Source organism: Rhamphochromis sp. 'chilingali', assembly GCF_963969265.1.
Source record: "Rhamphochromis sp. 'chilingali' genome assembly, chromosome: 4".
NCBI classification, from domain to species: Eukaryota; Metazoa; Chordata; class Actinopteri; order Cichliformes; family Cichlidae; genus Rhamphochromis; species Rhamphochromis sp. 'chilingali'.
This window is the reverse complement of record NC_137948.1, coordinates 33,773,547-33,792,711: the sequence shown is the minus strand read 5'-3', so window position 1 is coordinate 33,792,711 and position 19,165 is coordinate 33,773,547. Positions and strand designations below refer to the sequence as shown.

Sequence of the window (19,165 nt, the reverse complement as noted above, 5' to 3'; positions counted from 1 at the left end):
GACCTTTGTTACTTTGGTCCCAGCTCTCTGCAGGTCATTCACCAGGTCCCCCCGTGTGGTTCTGGGATCTTTGCTCACCGTTCTCATGATCATTTTGACCCCACGGGATGAGATCTTGCGTGGAGCCCCAGATGGAGGGAGATTATCAGTGGTCTTGTATGTCTTCCATTTTCTGATGATTGCTCCCACAGTTGGTTTTTTCACACCAAGCTGCTTGCCTATTGTAGATTCACTCTTCCCAGTCTGGTGCAGGTCTACAATACTTTTCCTGGTGTCCTTCGAAAGCTCTTTGGTCTTGGCCATGGCGGAGTTTGGAGTCTGACTGTTTGAGGCTGTGGACAGGTGTCTTTTATCCAGATGATGAGTTCAAACAGGTGCCATTCATACAGGTAACGAGTGGGGGACAGAAAAGCTTCTTACAGAAGACGTTACAGGTCTGTGAGAGCCAGAGATTTTCCTTGTTTGAGGTGACCAAATACTTATTTTCCACCCTGATTTACGAATAAATTCTTTACAAATCCTACCATGTGAATTCATGGATTTTTTTTTCACATTCTGTCTCTCACAGTTGAAGTGTACCTCTGGTGCAAATTACTGACCTCTGTCATCATTTTAAGTGGGGGAACTTGCACAATCGGTGGCTGACTAAATACTTTTTTGCCCCACTGTATTTTCATATTGTGAAAACTCCTGCAAAACAAAGCTATATTAACTATATACTATACTATATTTATTCAAATGATTTTTATGCATCATTACTTTTTGTGCAGTATGTGGAGTTCTTCTTCGAAGTTTAGGAGACAAGTCTCTATTTCTTGTTGACTAGAGCACACCATGGGGTTAATGCTTGTATCCTTTTAATGAGTATTGCATCAACTATTATACATTGCAATTCATGTTAAAAAGAGACTTTATCAAAAATCGTATGTCAATCGTATGCCAACAACCTTGTCCAGGTCATCTACGCTGCCTTTGCACCTATTGTAGAACAGGATTGCTGCAGGCTTCATATTTTCCCCATCACTGCCTGTGCTTTGTGCTTAAAAGCATTCTCCCCTCAACTGGGGACGTAGGACTCCGCCATGGTCATTTTGGTGAAGGCAAAGACGGATGACAGAGTCTTCCTCTGTTGGAGCGAAACAAATCTATCGTAACTCTGGTTTGTTTCTTGTGATTGTGCCAACCAGAGCCAATTTTTTTTTCTCCCTCTTCCTTCTGAGGAGTTATACTGCCAAGATGAATTACGCAAAGTTGTCCCATGTGACAGTGTGTCCTTGGAGCCCTTCTGTCAGTTGGAGCACAACTGCCTGGGAACTACCGGGTGGGGAGTGTGATTTTTTTTTCCCCCCGTGTAAATTTGCACCTTCCAGGCATAGGAGGTTACCGCAGCACGGGTGACCCAGATTTTAATGCCATATTTTGCGGGCTTGTTGAGCATATACCGTCGAAATCAACAGCAGCCTTTGAATGCAACAAGCTGTTCATCAACACGCACATCAACCCCTGGACTGAACAACAGGGGAAAACAAGCAACCCATTTTTCCCACAGGATATGAAATGCAGCAAGCTTATCATCCCTGAAGCGTCCCGGGCAGGTGAGCCTGTCATCAAAGTGGATGTTAGCACTGATCTGAGAATAGCGGTAGTGGGACATCGTCGCACGAAATATTGCCCATCTGGTCTTGTCATCCCACAAATCACGTGTTGCTTCATGCCTTGAGTGGTAGATGCCAGCTAGAATCAAAATTCCAATGTAGGCTTTCATCTCAACTTCCTATACATCCCTCCAATTCTCACACCTTTGCCACCCATGCACGAGCTTTGTCATTCTTCATTGGATACAAGTTCTGTTTGGATCCCAATGGCTTTTTTCCCCAAAATCACCTGGGTTCTACTTGTGTGTAATTCTGAAATTTAATAGTACATTGGTTAATTTATTATATGTTATTCTCAATTTGCTCTACAACTCCTGCTGCACTTATCATCTTCAAAATACCTGGTTCTTGGATTGTGTTTGTGATTGTGTTTACTGAGCTAAGTAGGCAGGACAAGTACCATGACATCCTGGACCCTCACAGTCCAGTAATGCTGCATGAACACTTTCCAGGAAATGGGTCTTTGGCGGGGTTTCCCCAACATCTTTCTGTAAATGAATATTCAGTGATGTATGAAACAATTTTTAACAATATTTCTTACTTTCATGCACAGTTATGTGTGGTGTTATTTAAATTTCTCATTAAGGTTTTGGTAGTTTAGATACACATGACAGTATGATTTCAAAATTCTATTTTTAAAAACGAACAGATTGCATTTTATTCAGTTAATTTATCTTTTTTATGTAACCTGCACCCAGTTTCTGTGAGACAATGAGACACATTCATTTGGAATGACAAAGTAATATTACTAACTTACTTTCCCATCTTTGGCAATCACTTTTCATCAACATCCAGAGTCCCCTTTTTTGCATGAGGAGTTTCAAGTTGTAGTGCTTTGTTACGTTCCTGCCACTACAAGGCCTGCAAAAACATTACTGCTACACTATGGACAACCCCATCCATGTCATGTCTTTCATTGAAGAACAACATTTAAGGAGCCCAAACACATGCATTCCAAGCCTGCAGTTTTCTGAAATGCAGGGAAAAGTACATGGAACTACTGTTAGTAGTACTTTTAAACCAGAAATATTAAATTGTCATACAGTTATTGATATAAATGTACACACATTTCTTAATATATACACAAAGATCCTTAGCATTTTTCATGATGTGGCTCAAACATCAATGAAGACCAGGAAGGTTGAACGTCTATGATGGATGCTGACCAATGATTATTGAAAAGTACTTCTGCAGCAGATCCTCCAGACTTGTTTTGCAGAACGTAATTGAAATTGTTTGGAGGAGTACCAATGATCCATCACACACAAACATTACACGCCTTTTGTAGACCTTTTTTGAAGTACTTCTTGGGAAGAGAAAGTGGTTTCATTTAGGTTACAAATTAATTTCTTTAAGAATATTTACAGTGTCAAACTACATCAACTGAAATACGTTACCTGTTTCTTTGAAGGTAACGAGTTCATATTCTCCTTGAGCATGGAGGCTCTGGAGCATCAGCAACCTCATCATCAAGTCAAGTCAAGTCAAGTCAAGTTTATTTATAAAGCACATTTAAAAACAACCAAGGCTGACCAAAGTGCTGTACAATAAAATACAAATATAAAATACAATAAAACGCAAGTACATAAAACATCTCACTGATAAAACAATAAATTAAAACAATAAGTTAAACCTTGCTAAAAGCAAATGAGAAGAGGTGAGTTTTAAGAGCAGTTTTAAAAGTTCCTAGGCTTGTGGAGAATCTGATGTGAGGAGGTAAACTGTTCCACAGTCTGGGTGCAGCCACAGCAAAAGCCCTCTCTCCCCTAGTCTTTAATCTGTACCTGGGAACATCTAAAAGCATCAGGTCTGCTGACCTCAAAGATCTCCTGGGGCGGTAAATGCTAAGAAGCTCTGCCAGGTAAGGAGGTGCAGTACCGTTAAGAACCTTAAAAACCAGCAGTAAAATTTTAAAATCAATCCTAAAAGCAACTGGGAGCCAGTGGAGAGAGCAGAGGACCGGAGCGATGTGGTCTCTCTTTTTGGAACCGGTCAGCATGCGAGCAGCAGCGTTCTGCACCAGTTGGAGGCGATGCAGACAGGAACGATCTAAATCATCATTCTAACAAATCAAATCACTTTTATTGTCACATCACATGTGCAGGTACATTGGTACAGCACATGCGAGTGAAATTCTTGTGTGCGAGCTTCACAAGCAACAGAGTTGTGCAAATACAATAATGTAAACAAGCAAAATATACGAATGGCTAAATCTGAAACTAATAAATATATGTACAATATATAATAGTATATGCAAAAAATAATAATTTCTGGATGTGTATACTAAATGTTTTTCTACGTGTGTGTGTGTGTGTGTGTGTGTGTGTGTGTGTGTGTGTGTGTGTGTGTGTGTGTGTGTGTGTATACACACATATTTTACAAATTAAATAGAGTCAACAATAAATAAAATATATAAAATATACAGAGTTGAGACATGTGCAAAACAGTGGCATTACTGTACAGTACGGAGTGCATAATGTTGAAGTTCCAGTAGTGGAGGTGAGGTGTCTATGACGTGTTCAGCAGTCTGATGGCCTGATGGAAAAAGCTGTCTCTCAGTCTGCTGGTACGGGACCGGATGCTGCAGAACCTCCTTCCTGATGGAAGTAGTCTGAACAATTTATGGCTGGGGTGACTGGAGTCCTTGATGATCCTCCCCGCTTTCCTCAGGCACCGCTTCCTGTAGATGTCTTGGAGGGAGGGAAGCTCACCTCATCAAATGAACTAATACTAACTAATTAAAACATGCTGTTGATGGACATTTCTATATCTTGGTAAACAAACTGACTTTTACGACCATATTTTTCAGACCATAAAGCGCACCGGGTGCACTGTCAATAAATGGGTCTGTTTTCATGCATAAGGCGCTCTGGATTATAAGGCACATTAAGCAAAACAAAACAGTCAGATAAGTCAAATTTTACTCAACTAATTCTTCTTGCTTCCTCCACTTCCGTACCATTGATTTATTAATGTTGAATTCTCTCAGAGCTGCTCTATTCCCATGTTGTTGCAGTATATAAATGACTAACCTCGTATTGTGGATGGATTGTCTCAGTTGTTCTCTTGACTTAAGGGAGCTGTTCTGATGGACTTTATAATGATAACGCAGTGCAGCCTGGTAATACTTATTTAGTGATGAAAACTTTATATGGCCTCATGTAGCCATCTGCCTGAATCACTTCACCGAGATGATATTTATAACAAGCTGAACAGTGTTACTTATTAAGCTTTTTTTAGTAACTATGCAACATACTTGGGCTTTTCAATTCACATTTAATTTTGATCTAAGTAATAACTAAAAATGCTGATCTTTCATTCCCTTATGTGATTATGTCACATTTGATACGGCAATGTGAGAAACTAGTATCATGTGAAAACGGTGACAAAAATAGGTTTTACAGAAGTGATCACACGATGGATGTGTAACAGCAGTAGAATAACACAAGCTGCTGTGTGACTGATAATAACAGTGATCATTGTATCAATAACCCACTAAACTACACAGAGGAGAGGCCAAAACACAAGGGGAACCTAACAGACAAGAAACTAAACAGGGAATACAAAGAACTCAGAGCATAGAATAAATTCAGGACTACCTAATGAACCTTAAATCATCATCATTATAATACATAACAATCACCAAAACACAAGAAAGTCAAAATGCTGGGTCAAATGATCCAGATCCATGACAGCTGCCCTGCCAAACAAAAGAGACTTTGAATTATGGTTCTGTCAGGAAGCTCCTCTTTGGTGCTTTCTGTGACCTGTGACCACGAGAAACATTAGGAGGTGGTCAGAGTAGGCCTTAGCAGGTCTACAGGGCTTTTTTGACTGACCGGGAGACACTCTGTGAGCCTCACACCAAGGACATCAATGGGCTCACTGAGTGTATCACTGACTACATAACCTGCTGCACCGACTCCATTGTTCCAGCTCTCTCTTCACATTGCACCGTTGCCTCTGGTGAATGTCCTGACACCCTTCTCCTACCTATCACTTTCACTCACGAACAGGTTCAGAGGCAAATGAGGAGACTCCAATCATGCAAGTCTGCTGGACCAGACAGGGTGAGTCCCCACGTCTTCAAGGTGCCCCCCAGCTTTGTGGAGTCTTTCAGAAACTGTTCATGTTGAGTCTGAGTCTGCAGAGGGTCCTAGTGCTGAGGAAGACATCACGCCTCGTCCCTGTACCAAAGACGCCACGTCCCAGTGGCCCCCAGGATTCCAAGCCGGTGGCACTGACCTCTCACATCATGAAGACCCTGGAAAAATCATCCTGGACCAGCTCTGACCCGTAGTCAGACCATATCAGCATCAGCTGGATGCATCAGCAGGGGTGATGAGCTAGAGTACCGGGCTGTGGTTGACTCCTTCGTCATGTGGTGCAAGCAGAATCCTCTGCAGCTCAACGTGGCAAAACTAAGGAATTGATTGTGGACTTTAGGAAGACCAGGAAACCCTTGACCCGTGTTTCAATCCAGGGGTCGATGTGGACATTGTGGAGGACTATAAATACCTTGGAGTACACATGAACAATAAACTGGACTGGGTTACAAACACCACTGCACTTTATAGGAAAGGCCAGAGTCGTCTCTATTTTTTTTTTTCAGTTCAATTCAACTTTATTTATATACCACCAAATCACAAAAATTGCTGAAAGCCAGGTTTTCATTGCGTAACTGTCTTTTTTTTTTTTTTTTTTTTTTTTTTTTGCCTGTCCCATTTGGTTCTTTAGCCATCAGAATTGTTGTCTGAAGACCAACAAGGATACCCAATGGATTTACTTTGCCAAATGGATCATCGTGGCATTGCCGTATTGGTCCATTTGATTGACCTTTGTTTTTATTATTTATTATATTTTATTTTCAGATGTTACAGACGGGACAGACATGAGTGAGGGATAGGAAAGGGAGAAAGAAAGAGGAAGGAAAGGAAAAACAGAAGGGGAGAGGGACAGTGAGAAAGGGGGGGGGGAGAAAAAAAATAAAAATCTCCTGGATCACCTGTTGAGAGAAGAAGAATAGAAAACAAGCAAAAAAAAAACCCAGGTAGCCACCGGGAGTGAGCCGGTACATACCTGAGTGCCCAGCCCCGGACACCAAGAACCACCAATGCACCGACCCCTGAGGGCATCAGTCACCGGCAGGGAGTGTGGTAAGGGGAGATAGGCCTTGGAGGGCCTGGGAGTTCCCAGAGAGGTGGAGTCTAAGACCCGACCTGACATATAGACACAGACAAACAGGCACACACAGACACAAACATGCATTCCCACCCTCATGCACACATATACAAACACTCAGCACTCACCCAACGTAAGGATTGACATAAATGGACATGTACACACAATCACACTCCCCAAACATACTCTATACCCCGGGTCCAGGTACCCTCGCCCCCAGAGGGGGAAACAGAACCCAGACCCAAGAGATGTTACCCTTCCCCCCGGGGTGGAGGCAAGCAGACCGTCCCAGGCTCCGCAGCAGCAGGTCGTCTCTATTTTCTGAGGTCCTTCAACATCTGTCAGACAATGCTCCGGAGTCTTTTGTGGTCAGTGCTATCCTCTATGTTGTTGCATGCTGAGCACCATGTCAACATTCTTGATATTTATTTATAATCACCTCCGTCAATCCTTGATATTTATTCTTGAGTGATTTGTATATATTGTGCTATTTCTTAAATGTCTTAAATCTGTAACATATAGTATTGTTATATAGTCTAGTCTGGTTCTGTTACTGTTATTTATACTGGAGCAACTGTAACCCACATAACTTTCTTAGGGATTAATAAAGTTTGCAGATTCTGATTTCTGGAAATCTGACCATCCAAAATGGAAGATATGGACCATAGAGACATCTCTGCAAACTGATGTAACAATGGTTGAAGTTAAGTTTTGGACTCAAATTCAAAATAATGGTAGAATAATGGACCAAGATACTAAACTGTATTTGAAAAGATACTGTGACGTCTTACAATCGCCAGTTAAACCATAAATAAATTTGGTCTGTGATATGGAGTAAAATATTTAAAGTTTGTTTGCAAAAAATACAGATTCTGTGGAGGACTGTATGTCTGGGACCAGCACAGAAGCACAGATGCACTTTTTAGAGATGTTTTAAAAGAAGAAAGACTATGCTATCAGTGCACCCAGGGTTCAGGTGCAAGGCTCATGCAGCTAAATGTTTGACAGAATTAGAGAAAATGTTATTTTATGTCATTTGTTTGACTTTTGTTGTAGAAAGTTAAGATGTTTCGTCGGCATGCAATGTGTCTGGGAGAATACGACGGCCGTGGGCTGAGTTCCTTTAGCCATCAGTATTGTTAACTTTAGCTAGTATACTAGTTTGCTAACATAGCTGATAAGACTAGTGTCAATCTCACTTTGGCCGTACAAATGATAGGTCCTGCATTCTATTGATATTATACTTTATATACATTGAACTATAAAATAAAATTTTCTTAAGATGGAAACTACATCAGAGCATTAAACAGGCTGATGTTATTTGGGGTTAGAGGGTCTAAAAGGCTAAAGATGATACAGATGATAAAGACATGACTTCCTTATGAAATATTATGTAATCCTGCAGATTAATTTACTCCAAAATATTGTTTTTGTCAACAAATGTGTAGCATTCATAGCATTATGTCCCATATTAATATAACGTTAAAACACAATGTTAGAAAAATGTTAATGATATAACTATGATGAAATTTAGGGTTCTAAAGTCACTTATGCACACTAGCCAAACAGCCACTGCGAAAAATCACATTAAGAACGTACCAGTGCTTTAGTGTGCCATCATGTCCATGTCTGGGTTGTTCACGTTGTACCCTAAACATTTCTTCGACTCAAGTTTGACTCCTTTTTTCTGAGAAAAGAGGATGTGGTGTTCTGATTTGCCTTGACGACATGAGTAATTAAAAAAACATGAAAAATGGTGGAAACCCTTTAGGTCTATGGTGGCACTCTTTCCCTTAAACAAAAAAGCCCATCTCGAAGGGGAAACAGTTAAGAGCTCACTAAATGAAACAGCTTTTTTTGGTTAATCTTTAAAAAAAATGTAAAGAGTGAAAATGTCTGTGCTCTTCCCCTCCAAACCTTATTAGTTCACCTTTTAACCTAATAAAAGCAAAATATTACAGTTTTTCTCCATTGGTTTGGCTCATTTCTTGAAACACTTATTTGGTTTCAATACCTCCTTTACCTGATTTCAGAATCAGTATTTGCTTCATCTGACTTCAACAATTTCAACAGAAAACTGCAGTTTACTGTATGATACAATTCTCATTATAATCCTTATTTTGTTGTCTCCCAATCAAATCTATCTAATATTGTAGGTTTTACTGTAACATCTCAGTAAGTCATCAGTATTTCCCACTCCCCTTTCTATCAAATACCCCTGCAGTACTTCCTCATAGGCCTATCACTAGTTTAGAACCACTGGAGTAGTGGCCTGTAGTATATTGAACCTGTGAGGGAGAACATGTAATTGTCTAACTGTAGTATATGATTCTTCTGTATGACTGATTTTACGTTCTTTACTCTATTTTAGAGAATAATGGCATTGGAAGGACATGAGACCCCTCACATCCTGGTGTTCGTGGATAAAGCTGGCTTCAACCTGGCCAAGGGCCGAAAACGTGGCCGATTTTGTGTTCATACAATTTACTACTGTAATGTACATTTTCTTTTTACATATGTATAAAACTTTCTTTGCATGTGAATAATAAATGGTTATAATTTCCTTGGTAGTGTGAGTGCAATCTGTGATGTCAAACCTTGGAGGCTACTCTTTTCTGTTGTATATTGTTGGTCCTCTGCTATAGTGACAAAACATCTAAACATTTTGTATGGCAGTACTCACACAATGCCAAAGGGACGATGCATTTTGGGGGCACTGACTATTCAGATTAGAAAGAAATATAGTTTTGACACATGAGTGAACTGTTTTAGGGGAGATATGAGCTTTTGCAGGTGGACCATGTTGTTGTGATCAACCATCCAGGTTTAGTTTGACAAAAGCACCAAGAATGATGAGAATGTCCAATCTGTGTCGAGAAATGAGCCAAAGCTATTGAGAAGGATCTTTGCCATTTTGGAGACACTGACTGTTTAAATGAGAAAGGGATTTAGATTGAAGCCCGAGTGAACAGTTTTGGAAGAGATATGAGCTTTTGCAGGTGAGCTATAGTGTTGTGCTAAACTGTAAGTGTTTTGCCAAATGATCTTAGAGTTTTGAGAATGTAATTTCTGTTTCAAGAAATGAGCCAAACCAGTAGAGAAAGACTGTAATCTGAACTGAACAAGAATAAACCCATGACAGGAGTCATTATTTCATTACTTTAATAAAGCAACAAGTTTGAGGACGACCATATCAAAACACGTGTTTATAGGAGGAATGATGAAAATGATGGAAGCTATTAATTCAAGGTCGTTGCAATAGAAATAACAAACCTTTGTGTTGACTGTGATATTATTTAATAATTGATTAATTAGCAACTAATATCTTTATATCTATCGAGTGTGTCATGCAGCTTTATTCCCAGAATTACAGCTTTTATTGAAAAAATAATTCAATAATCTTAAAAAAAAATAAAAAAATTCTAAGAAGTTATCAAAGAAGAAGGGATGAGAAACAGAAATGTATTGTATAAGTCATCCATAAGCCCATAATTTCAGGAATTTGCTCTCTCACACCGCCCTGTAATGGCTCTTGCTAAGCTTATCTGGTTATTAAGCCATGAATATGGTGTTTTTCTTGGCTGTGAATTAAAGGTGAGCTTCATTACGTTTGTAGTTCACAAACAATGAAACAAAGGACTCGCGAGCTATGACTGACACAAGTCATATCTCAGTCATTTCCTGTCTCTTTGTCAATGATTTTTCATACTTTGTCTATGAACTTCAACCTGTGGTTGGTTCAAAATGTACACATTACTCACACAGACACCCTTGAAAGAAAAAAAAGAAAAAGAAAAAAAAAAAAACCCTGAACCATACAGACACTACATGAACATTAATGAGAACAAAATCTGGTCCAGAAATCCACTTCGATCCTCCAAACGCAGCCCTGGAGCTTCTGCTGTGGGCGCAGTGTCTTTGTGTCTGTTTTATTTCTTTTCCTCCACAGTCCTGCCAAAGTATTCCTTCTGAAACTGCTGGAACTCCTCCTCTGTGAACAAAGACTTTGCCTCTTTGGCCTTCTTCACAGGCCTGTCCGGGTGATTTCTTGACTGCCTCCCTTTATTGTGGTTCACGATCTATGTCAGACAGAAATCAAATCAGCACGTTAGGGCCACCTGTAGACAACAAAAGCAGTTCATCAGTAGCCAGTGATGGCTATGAATCTATTTGGGTTATCAATAATGCAAAAAATAAATAAATAAAATCCTGGGATTTGGATCTTTACTGTACAGTTTATTTTTTGCCGACATTAAAATTGATACCACTGCTGAATCTACGAGCAGGCTGAGAGATACCACTGGATGCCACCAGTGTTTTTGTGGCTGTGAGCAAGCTGCTTTTTTATGTAAATATGACTCTTCTTTTTAAATCCTGCTTAACATTTTGGACTCCAGTGTTTCAAGAAGAGATAAAAGTCACAGACAATGACAGCACTTGTAAAATGTGAGGGACTGATGACCTGGTTACCTTCAGTGTGTCAGAATCTGTTGCTTTACAGCCAGTTGCCATAAAGTATTTGAGGTTCTCACTCAAATGGCTCTTCCCCTGCTTCTTCCTGAACTCCTCTACAATTCAAACCAAAGAACAAGAAATTTAGAGCAACATCAACTAGACTGTAAAAGAGTAACAGAACAATTATTCAGGTTTAAGTTCTTTTTCAGTGGAAGGCTGTACATTTTACAACTGAGTTTAAGACCAATGCTGCCACCTACTGGTCCTTACATAAAAACGCAAAAGCCTCTGTACCAATTGTTTTTACTTTTTCACAGATGTCTTTTATTCTAAGCATGAAGAAGACTGAAATACAGCAAGCAGACTGACCCACTGCAGACTTGATCCTCTTGTCTTTAACAGTGGCTTTGCTCTTGCCAGGCCCGAGACGGCCTTGCAGTCTTTTGACCTGCTTGGTAACTCCCTGCCGCTTGGTGCTCACCAGCTCCATCACTGTGGCTGAGCTGGGGGTCTGCTGCTGCTTCTTCTTCACTTTAGTGACATCTGGCAGGAAACACATGGCAAAAAGACACGCACAAAACCCAAAGTAAGCTGCAGACAAGGAAACATGTTCTTTTAAGAGTGTGAATCGATCTTTTTGTCATTCAAAAGCTATACACTAATTATAGCATATCTGAATGGAATCGTGTTGCACTGGCTCACAACATTAATAAAAATTGTAGTAACAAACAGAGCTATAAAAAAATGAATGTGAAATGCATAAAAAAACAGCAGTATTGTTAAATTACCAGTGTATTACACTTATAGATAGCAATGGAGTATCACAGCAGCAGGGAGATCAGTCCAAGTGTGGTCCACTCTGTGTGTGTGTGTGTGTGTGTGTGTGTGTAGATGGGAGGGGTATTAAAAAAAAAATAGAATTTAGAAGCCTGATGGCTATGAGAAAGAAACTTGGAGAATCTGGCTCTTCTGCTCCAAATACACACTCTTCATCTGAGACAGGAAGTGCAGACATTGCTGTGCTCCCATTACAAGAGAACAAAGCTAGAAACTTAGTGCTGCTGTCCACCTCCTCCACAATGTTATTGATGAGAAGCTGTGTGTGGTACACCAGTCCCCATCAATTGTCTCCACTTGCCGCATGCTTTCATGCTGGGAGATGATTTGTGTTGAATGCGGAACTGAAATGCACATTGTGAGTCCTAAAAGGTGATAATCATTAAGACATGGAACTGTGGACTGTTTTTAGGAACTAGTATAATGGTAAAATTCTTGAAGAATGATGGTACAACTGCATGGTTCAGTGAGGTATTGAAGAGGTCTGTGAGGACATGACCCAGCTGGTCAGCACATTCCTTGAGCACCAGTCCCGAGGCGCTGCTTGGGTACGTCAGTTCTTCTCAGGGTCCTCCTGACATCAGCTGTGCTGAGACCAAGTACCCGCTCACCCGGATGAGGAATTGCTTTCCTCACAGGAATGTTATGTAGGTTGAGGTTAAGCATAGTACCGTTATTCAAATACGTCTTCTTCGGGCTCTACGTTGCTATGGTTTAATGACGACAACGTGAAAACCTCCGAAATAATATTCAAGTAATCAATTTTAGACCTTAAAGCAACATTGTAAACCCCCTCTATTACGGCCTAACTATAACAATGTAAAAAAAAACAAAAAACAGATCAGTCACAAGTTATGGTCAGAATTATAATAGCGAGAGCGCTAATATCCAATACTGTTAGCCAACTGGCACAGCAAGCTCAAGAGGCTAAACTGACCTTTAATGTCATTGCTCAGCAGCTCCAGTCCTCTCCTGATCAACGAAGCCGACATCCTGATTCAAGCTACAAACGTTTTCTTCTACTTTCCACAAACTACATCCACAGAAATGTGCTTTTATAACCGGGTAACAACATGTGGTTCCATAAACATCCGGCAAGCTCGCGTGCGTCGGTTAAAAGCAGTCGGCTTGACGATGTAAAATGAACAAAGTTCCTACCTGGATGACCTGTTGTGCTATTTCAATTACTTTAGTTTTAAATTTTTATTCTTCTTCTTCTTATTATTATTATTATTATTAGTAGTAGTAGTAGTCAGTGCGCCCCAGGGCAGCTGTGGCTACAACGTAGCTTGCCATCACCAATGTGTGAATGTGTGTGTGAATGTGTGGATGACTGAATGTAGTGTAAAGCGCTTTGGGGTCCTTAGGGACTAAGTAAAGCGCTATACAAATACAGGCCATTTTAGTAGTAGTAGTAGTAGTAGTAGTATCAAAACAGAACTGCCAACTCTCAAATCAAATATGCTACAATATTTGATCTTGTTCAAATATGGAACAAGTGGCTCCAATCCTCTGTTATTTTCACTTCACACGGAGATAGGTTAATAGATTACGTTTTCTGTTGGAGTTGGAAAAATGTGCATGTCTCGCTGCAGACTTATGAATGAGTGTCGGTTCAGACTTTGTCTAAAATGTAGGCTAATGCCATTTTTACTGTGTCCCCCTTTCACTTTTATCAGTGTCAGGTGAGCCGAGGGGCGTGACGGTTTGGCTTGCGCTCTCTCGCCACCATTAGTACCTTTGCTCACTCGACCGCTCCCGACTTTTGGCTCGGTTTTGTTAAATATTGTGAAACTTAGGTAAACTTTGTAGCCTGTCTGCATCTCCAGTTCACCATGGCTCTCCAAGCCACCGCTCTGGTCACCTCTAAGTGGCTGGCTCAGGCTGTAAAGGTCCAGGGGAAAATGCGGGTCTTGGACACTTCGTGGTATTTGCCCAAACTGCGGAGAAACGCAAAGACCGAGTTCAAGAAGAAGCATGTGCCGGGAGCAGCTTTCTTTGACATTGACCAGTGCTGTGATAAAACCTCTCCTCTGGACCATATGTTGCCGTCAGAGGACTATTTTGCGGAATACGTCGGGAAATTGGGAATAGAAAACGACACGCACGTCGTGGTCTACGATGGCAGCGAGTTCGGGGCGTTCTCGGCGCCCCGCGTGTGGTGGATGTTCCGAGTGTTCGGGCACAGTGCGGTCTCTATGCTCAATGGGGGGCTCAGGAACTGGGAGCTGGAGGGTCGACCTGTGAGTGACCGGTACGTCAGACCCACAGCGACCGAGTTCAAAGCCTCTCTGAACCGCTCGTGGATAAAAACCTATGAGGATATCCTGGATAACCTGGAGACTAAAAAGTTCCAGGTGGTGGATGCCAGGCCCACAGGCAGGTTCAAAGGACTGGACCCTGAACCCAGAGACAGTGAGTAGTCTGCATTAGAGCCTTTATGATGGTTACATGGTTACAGTCCTGCGTGCCCCACTCAGGCTTTTGAAGAGATCCATTCTTCTCAGAACTTCATTACATTTTCAGATTACTGACACCCTTATTTCAAATAGCATCCTCAGACTACAGGCACACTGACATGAGGGGGCGTGTACTGTATCTTTATTCTTATTGCCTCTTGATGACAAATGCGTTGATTATGATTAAGATAACTTCACAACTCAGCTATTGTTGGGACACACTTGTGCCAGGATTTCCGGCCTGACTCATGTCCGTGTGTAACTGAAATACTTCTAAAGAACCCAACGTTACACTCTTTTCCCTTGGAAAAGATGGTGACATGCATTTTTTTAATAGAATTTTTATCTTGGTCAAAGTGATGACTGAGTGACTCACAGTAACGTCCCACAGTAGCTTTTATTACGTGCATTGTTGATAGTAACTTTTTCATTAAAGGGTTTATAGACAACATTGATGATCTTATTGTGCCTGTTTTTAAGATAAACAGAATGATTGAACCAGTCAACTTGTTTAAGAGTGTTTAAGAATGACTGATCAAAAACTGGTTCGAGGATTGCACCTGGAGGCGGGTATCAATTACCAGTTTGAAATTCTCCAAATGTCTTCCTGTTGTCTGCGCAGATTTGTTTTTCTGGCAGTTGTACACTTCAGACTTCAAACTGATGGCAGTGGAGGTGGATAGACACACAAACGTGTCACAATAAGTTATTATTGGGGAGGATATCATGGCTCATGATATTTTATGTTATTGACCCCTGATACTCCTCTCTTTACTAGTGATGGGATAATTAATGAACAAACATGGACAATAATTAGTATCTTATAAAACACAATTACAGTTTGACTCTGACAGTGACGTCAGGGTGACACGGGTATGCAATGGGGGGGGACAAGATAATGGTTTGCTAATTCCTTGTACATTACATAGAGTTTTATGGAGTTTGCGGCTTGGATGACTGAACAACACAAACATGAAAAGAGGTCAGGCAGACAGGCCGTACTTAGCCCACATTTTAGCTATAGTCAATGAACCACACACACACACACACACACACACACACACACTGCTGTGCCACAGTAGCAGACAAAGTGAATGGTTAAACGTTTAGATGCAGCAATAGTCCAACCTTTGATCTGCTGATGTTTTTAAAGACGGCACTCAGTGAATGGACAAAACAGTGATAAGGTATAGATGTCTTATCCATATACGTCTCACAGTACACACACTGTTAGAGGGTAAAGCTCTGATGTGCAGTTACAGGGCTCCTCTGCAGGCAGAACACTTCTGAAAGCAGTTTGAGCAGTGACCTTTCTGACTGCTCTCTTTAAAAAAAACAAAAAAAACTTCCCTTTTCATTGCATGTGTAAATCCAACCTGGATTTAATTTTGGGGGAAACAAATAAAACTTTCACATGCTAAATCTGCTCTTCTGATTGACTCCCTTGGGAGTATAAGCATCAGTTTTTGTAATGTCTGTTTTCATATCAAACATCGATACAAACACACATATTTGTCTGTGGTAGTAAAAACGTAGCAAATGCGGGCTTCGCTTTCTTTTCCTCAATTCAGAGTTTTGCTTTTGAAACACTGAACCAATTTCCCACTATAACTGATATAGTCAAGACTAAAATACCGCCTGTCCCAGTGTGGTTGTGGTTTATTAACACCTGGCTATTTTTTTTTTCACATTTAAAATGTGATCTGAAGAAAACCCTTTCTGGGGTTTCGTCCACATGGTCCTTCTGTAGCCAAAAGATCACAGGGTTGAGTCATCAATGATCACATTATGTTCCGTTTTTTTTATCTTATATTTAAGACTGTCATCTTCGGTCATGGACTTTAACAGTCCTCTGACTCATGCCTCTCTACTGATTTATTCAGAGTCGAGTGCAGCTGAGCTGGACCAATATAACTTACGCCTCTTACTCTTTCTGATGCTAGCAGAGTGGAGATGGAAATGCCGTAATAAGAGGCGGTCAATACAAAGGCAGATTATAATGATTTGCTAATCATGTGTACTGTATAACAAGTTATTCAGAAATGGGGATCATAACAGTTTTACTAATGGCACTAAACGTGTGGTAAAATTATTTGTGATGTAAAAGGTCACTCCAGGATTAGAGACTACATCAAGGAGGGGTGTAGCTAGAAAGGTCTAAAAAGTAAAGCCAAAACAGAAGTGCCGTAAACATGAATTCTTTTTAATGGCTGGCACAACTTCAATAGTAAGCCTTTACCCAGTGATTGTGCAGTGTCATTGGTTTCACAGTTGCTTGCCACATGTGGTTTTAAAACACCACAGTCACAATGATGAAAATGCATCACAGCGAGACTTCACTTACTAGTCAATGGGTGATGTCATAGTTACTACTTGCTACTTAAAGAAATGACAAGAAAGCTTGTCTAAGAGAGTTTGGGCTGTGTTGAAGAATAAAGGTTGTCTAACCAAATAATGACAAACTCTGTTTTTGCCTCATATACTGTATTTCCATGTATCTTTGTATGTGTTTCAATAAATTGCTGCACATATTTTCCATTTTCCCTGCAAAATATTTAGAATAAAGAGCAACAGCTCAAGAATTTTACTGTAGTCCACATTCAAAGTGTGGAACATAATCCAGACTGAGAAAAACAGAAGGGATCAACACAGGGTTAGCATGACTTAAAAGCCTCACCAAGGCTAATCAAGATCTCTAAAGGTCTTTTTAATTGCATGTTTCTGTGTAACTGCCCATTTCTTAATTAATTAAGAGTACACATTTGCTATTTCAGATTATTTAATCATATTCTGAATGTATCTGCTCTTTCTGATTGACAGACACAGAGCCGGGCCACATCCCTGGCTCCATCAGCATTCCTTTCCACGCCTTCCTGTCACCTTCTGGCCACTTCCTGCCAAAGGAACAACTCCAGGCTCTGTTTGCCCGTGCTGGTGTGGATCTCGACTGCCCGCTTTGTGTCTTATGCGGCTCTGCAGTGACCGCGTGCCACGTGGCACTGGCGGCCCACGAGTGCGGGCACCCGGGGGTGTCGGTGTATGACGGTGGATGGTCGGAGTGGTACACCCGCGCCGTGCCCGAGCACGTCATATCAGATGGGAGAGGGAAACATTTGTGATAACAGGAAGGACCTGTGACCGATGGTTTTAGGCTGCATCACTTGTGCTGTTGTTGCTATTGAAGTTTGGTCATTTGGGATTTGTATGACTTCCTCCTGTGAAGCCACAGCCAGCAGCACGATAGCAAAATTTCCCAGAATGTCCAAAAAGCTCCTGTATTAATAATACACCACTGGGGATTTTTTTTTTTTTTGTTCATCTTTTATATACTGATAGATGATTTGTGATTAAAGTCAACAATATGTGGACACTAAACTGAACTTCTTAACCCCGTCCCACCACCTCAAGTCTCCACCTGTTGGCAGCTCACGGACTCAAAGACACCTACACTTTGTAATCTTGTGTAATCTTTGGTAAAATAAATATGAACATGTTTATCGACGCAGTAACTGATTAAAAAGGACTGAAAATAGACAAAGAGCAGAGTCTCCTTTGTTAGGTTCTTACAATAATGCAGTTTAAACGATGGACTTTTGACTTGTTGACTGATTAGAGCCTAAGGATAGTGATGTTTTTCTGTTTGTTTTTGGGGGTTTTTCCGCTTCCAAAGTCAGATATCCTGAGAAGTTTGTGTCTAAAGAAAAAATAAATTAATATATCATCATGATTGCTACTGTCTCATGTCATGTTACACATTGCCAATTACTGTACAGCATTTTAGAAGACTCTTTTTCTGTGGTGGCTTAAAATGATTTCAGTGATGCAATGTTGATGCTAAAAATATTGCTTTTAATATAACAAGTAAATCACTTTTGCCATATACAATAATCATTTGAGTAAAGTTCAGCATGAACAGATATAAAATAGACTTGCACTAAAGGAAACAAAAAGGTGGCATCAAAACCCACTTTGCTGTGACGTAGTGATAGTCACACGTATTACACGTAAGGCATTTTTCCACTGCATAGCAAAGGGGTTGCTGTACATAAGTTGAAATGTTAAAGCTGACCTGTGACAAGGAAGTGAGACTCAAATGTCCTCTCTTCCTCTTTCGCATTAAAAAAGCCTTTTGCTTTTTCTGAGCAGTATAGTTGTACATGTGTCACCGAGAGGACATGTTCATTATTTGTGCTGTTGCAGTGTGGGAGTAGTCACCCTGTCCTGGCTCTTAACTGGTGAGTGTGGTGCTCTGATAAAAGATTTCTGTTATCTTGCTGTGAACATGAGCTCCTTTGGGAAAGTTGTTGGTGATAACTTAGAACAGCAGTGAAGTCCCAAGATAATCTCTTGGTTTGTTTTTTATGTCATAAATAATTGGGGGTTTTTACATTTTAAGTTTTATTTTTATTTTATTTCAGAACACAACATAAATTCTAGTTAGACTAAAAACAAATAAAAATACTAACAATAAGAAAAAGCTCGCTTGTTTTAACACTGATTATATTTTCAGGGCTTTGATGTGAAGTTATCTTTGTGAAGTTAATATTTATCCCTTTCCACTTTATAATAACCAACATT

At 40.4% G+C, this 19,165-nt stretch overlaps 2 protein-coding genes across 2 annotated transcripts; one reads left to right on the top strand and one right to left on the bottom strand.

Moving 5' to 3' along the window:
- Positions 1-9,981: 9,981 nt before the first annotated feature.
- On the bottom strand, positions 9,982-13,250 carry rps19bp1 (ribosomal protein S19 binding protein 1). The gene is made up of 4 exons (XM_080880795.1): positions 13,066-13,250; positions 11,661-11,834; positions 11,307-11,404; positions 9,982-10,915 (listed from the first exon to the last, which is right to left on the bottom strand). Exons 1-4 carry the CDS (start codon positions 13,118-13,120, stop codon positions 10,766-10,768), a joined length of 477 nt encoding a protein of 158 aa, XP_080736921.1. The 5' UTR covers positions 13,121-13,250; the 3' UTR covers positions 9,982-10,765.
- A 557-nt stretch (positions 13,251-13,807) lies between these two features.
- LOC308395796 (3-mercaptopyruvate sulfurtransferase-like) lies at positions 13,808-18,314 on the top strand. Its single transcript, XM_080880777.1, has 2 exons — positions 13,808-14,543; positions 17,408-18,314. Exons 1-2 carry the CDS (start codon positions 13,964-13,966, stop codon positions 17,704-17,706), a joined length of 879 nt encoding a protein of 292 aa, XP_080736903.1. The 5' UTR covers positions 13,808-13,963; the 3' UTR covers positions 17,707-18,314.
- The last annotated feature ends 851 nt before the right edge of the window (positions 18,315-19,165 follow it).

What these genes read in the sequence shown, in the direction of transcription:
- rps19bp1 (XM_080880795.1), bottom strand. Translation starts at nt 13,120, where the DNA reads ATGTCGGCTTCGTTGATCAGGAGAGGACTGGAGCTGCTGAGCAATGAC. An exon ending in GAGGATCAAGTCTGCAGTGG is followed by an intron (nt 11,405 to 11,660) that starts GTCAGTCTGCTT and finishes TTTGAATTGTAG; the next exon opens with AGGAGTTCAGGAAGAAGCAG. An exon ending in CAGATTCTGACACACTGAAG is followed by an intron (nt 10,916 to 11,306) that starts GTAACCAGGTCA and finishes TGTCTGACATAG; the next exon opens with ATCGTGAACCACAATAAAGG.
- LOC308395796 (XM_080880777.1), top strand. Translation starts at nt 13,964, where the DNA reads ATGGCTCTCCAAGCCACCGCTCTGGTCACCTCTAAGTGGCTGGCTCAG. An exon ending in GGACCCTGAACCCAGAGACA is followed by an intron (nt 14,544 to 17,407) that starts GTGAGTAGTCTG and finishes TCTGATTGACAG; the next exon opens with ACACAGAGCCGGGCCACATC.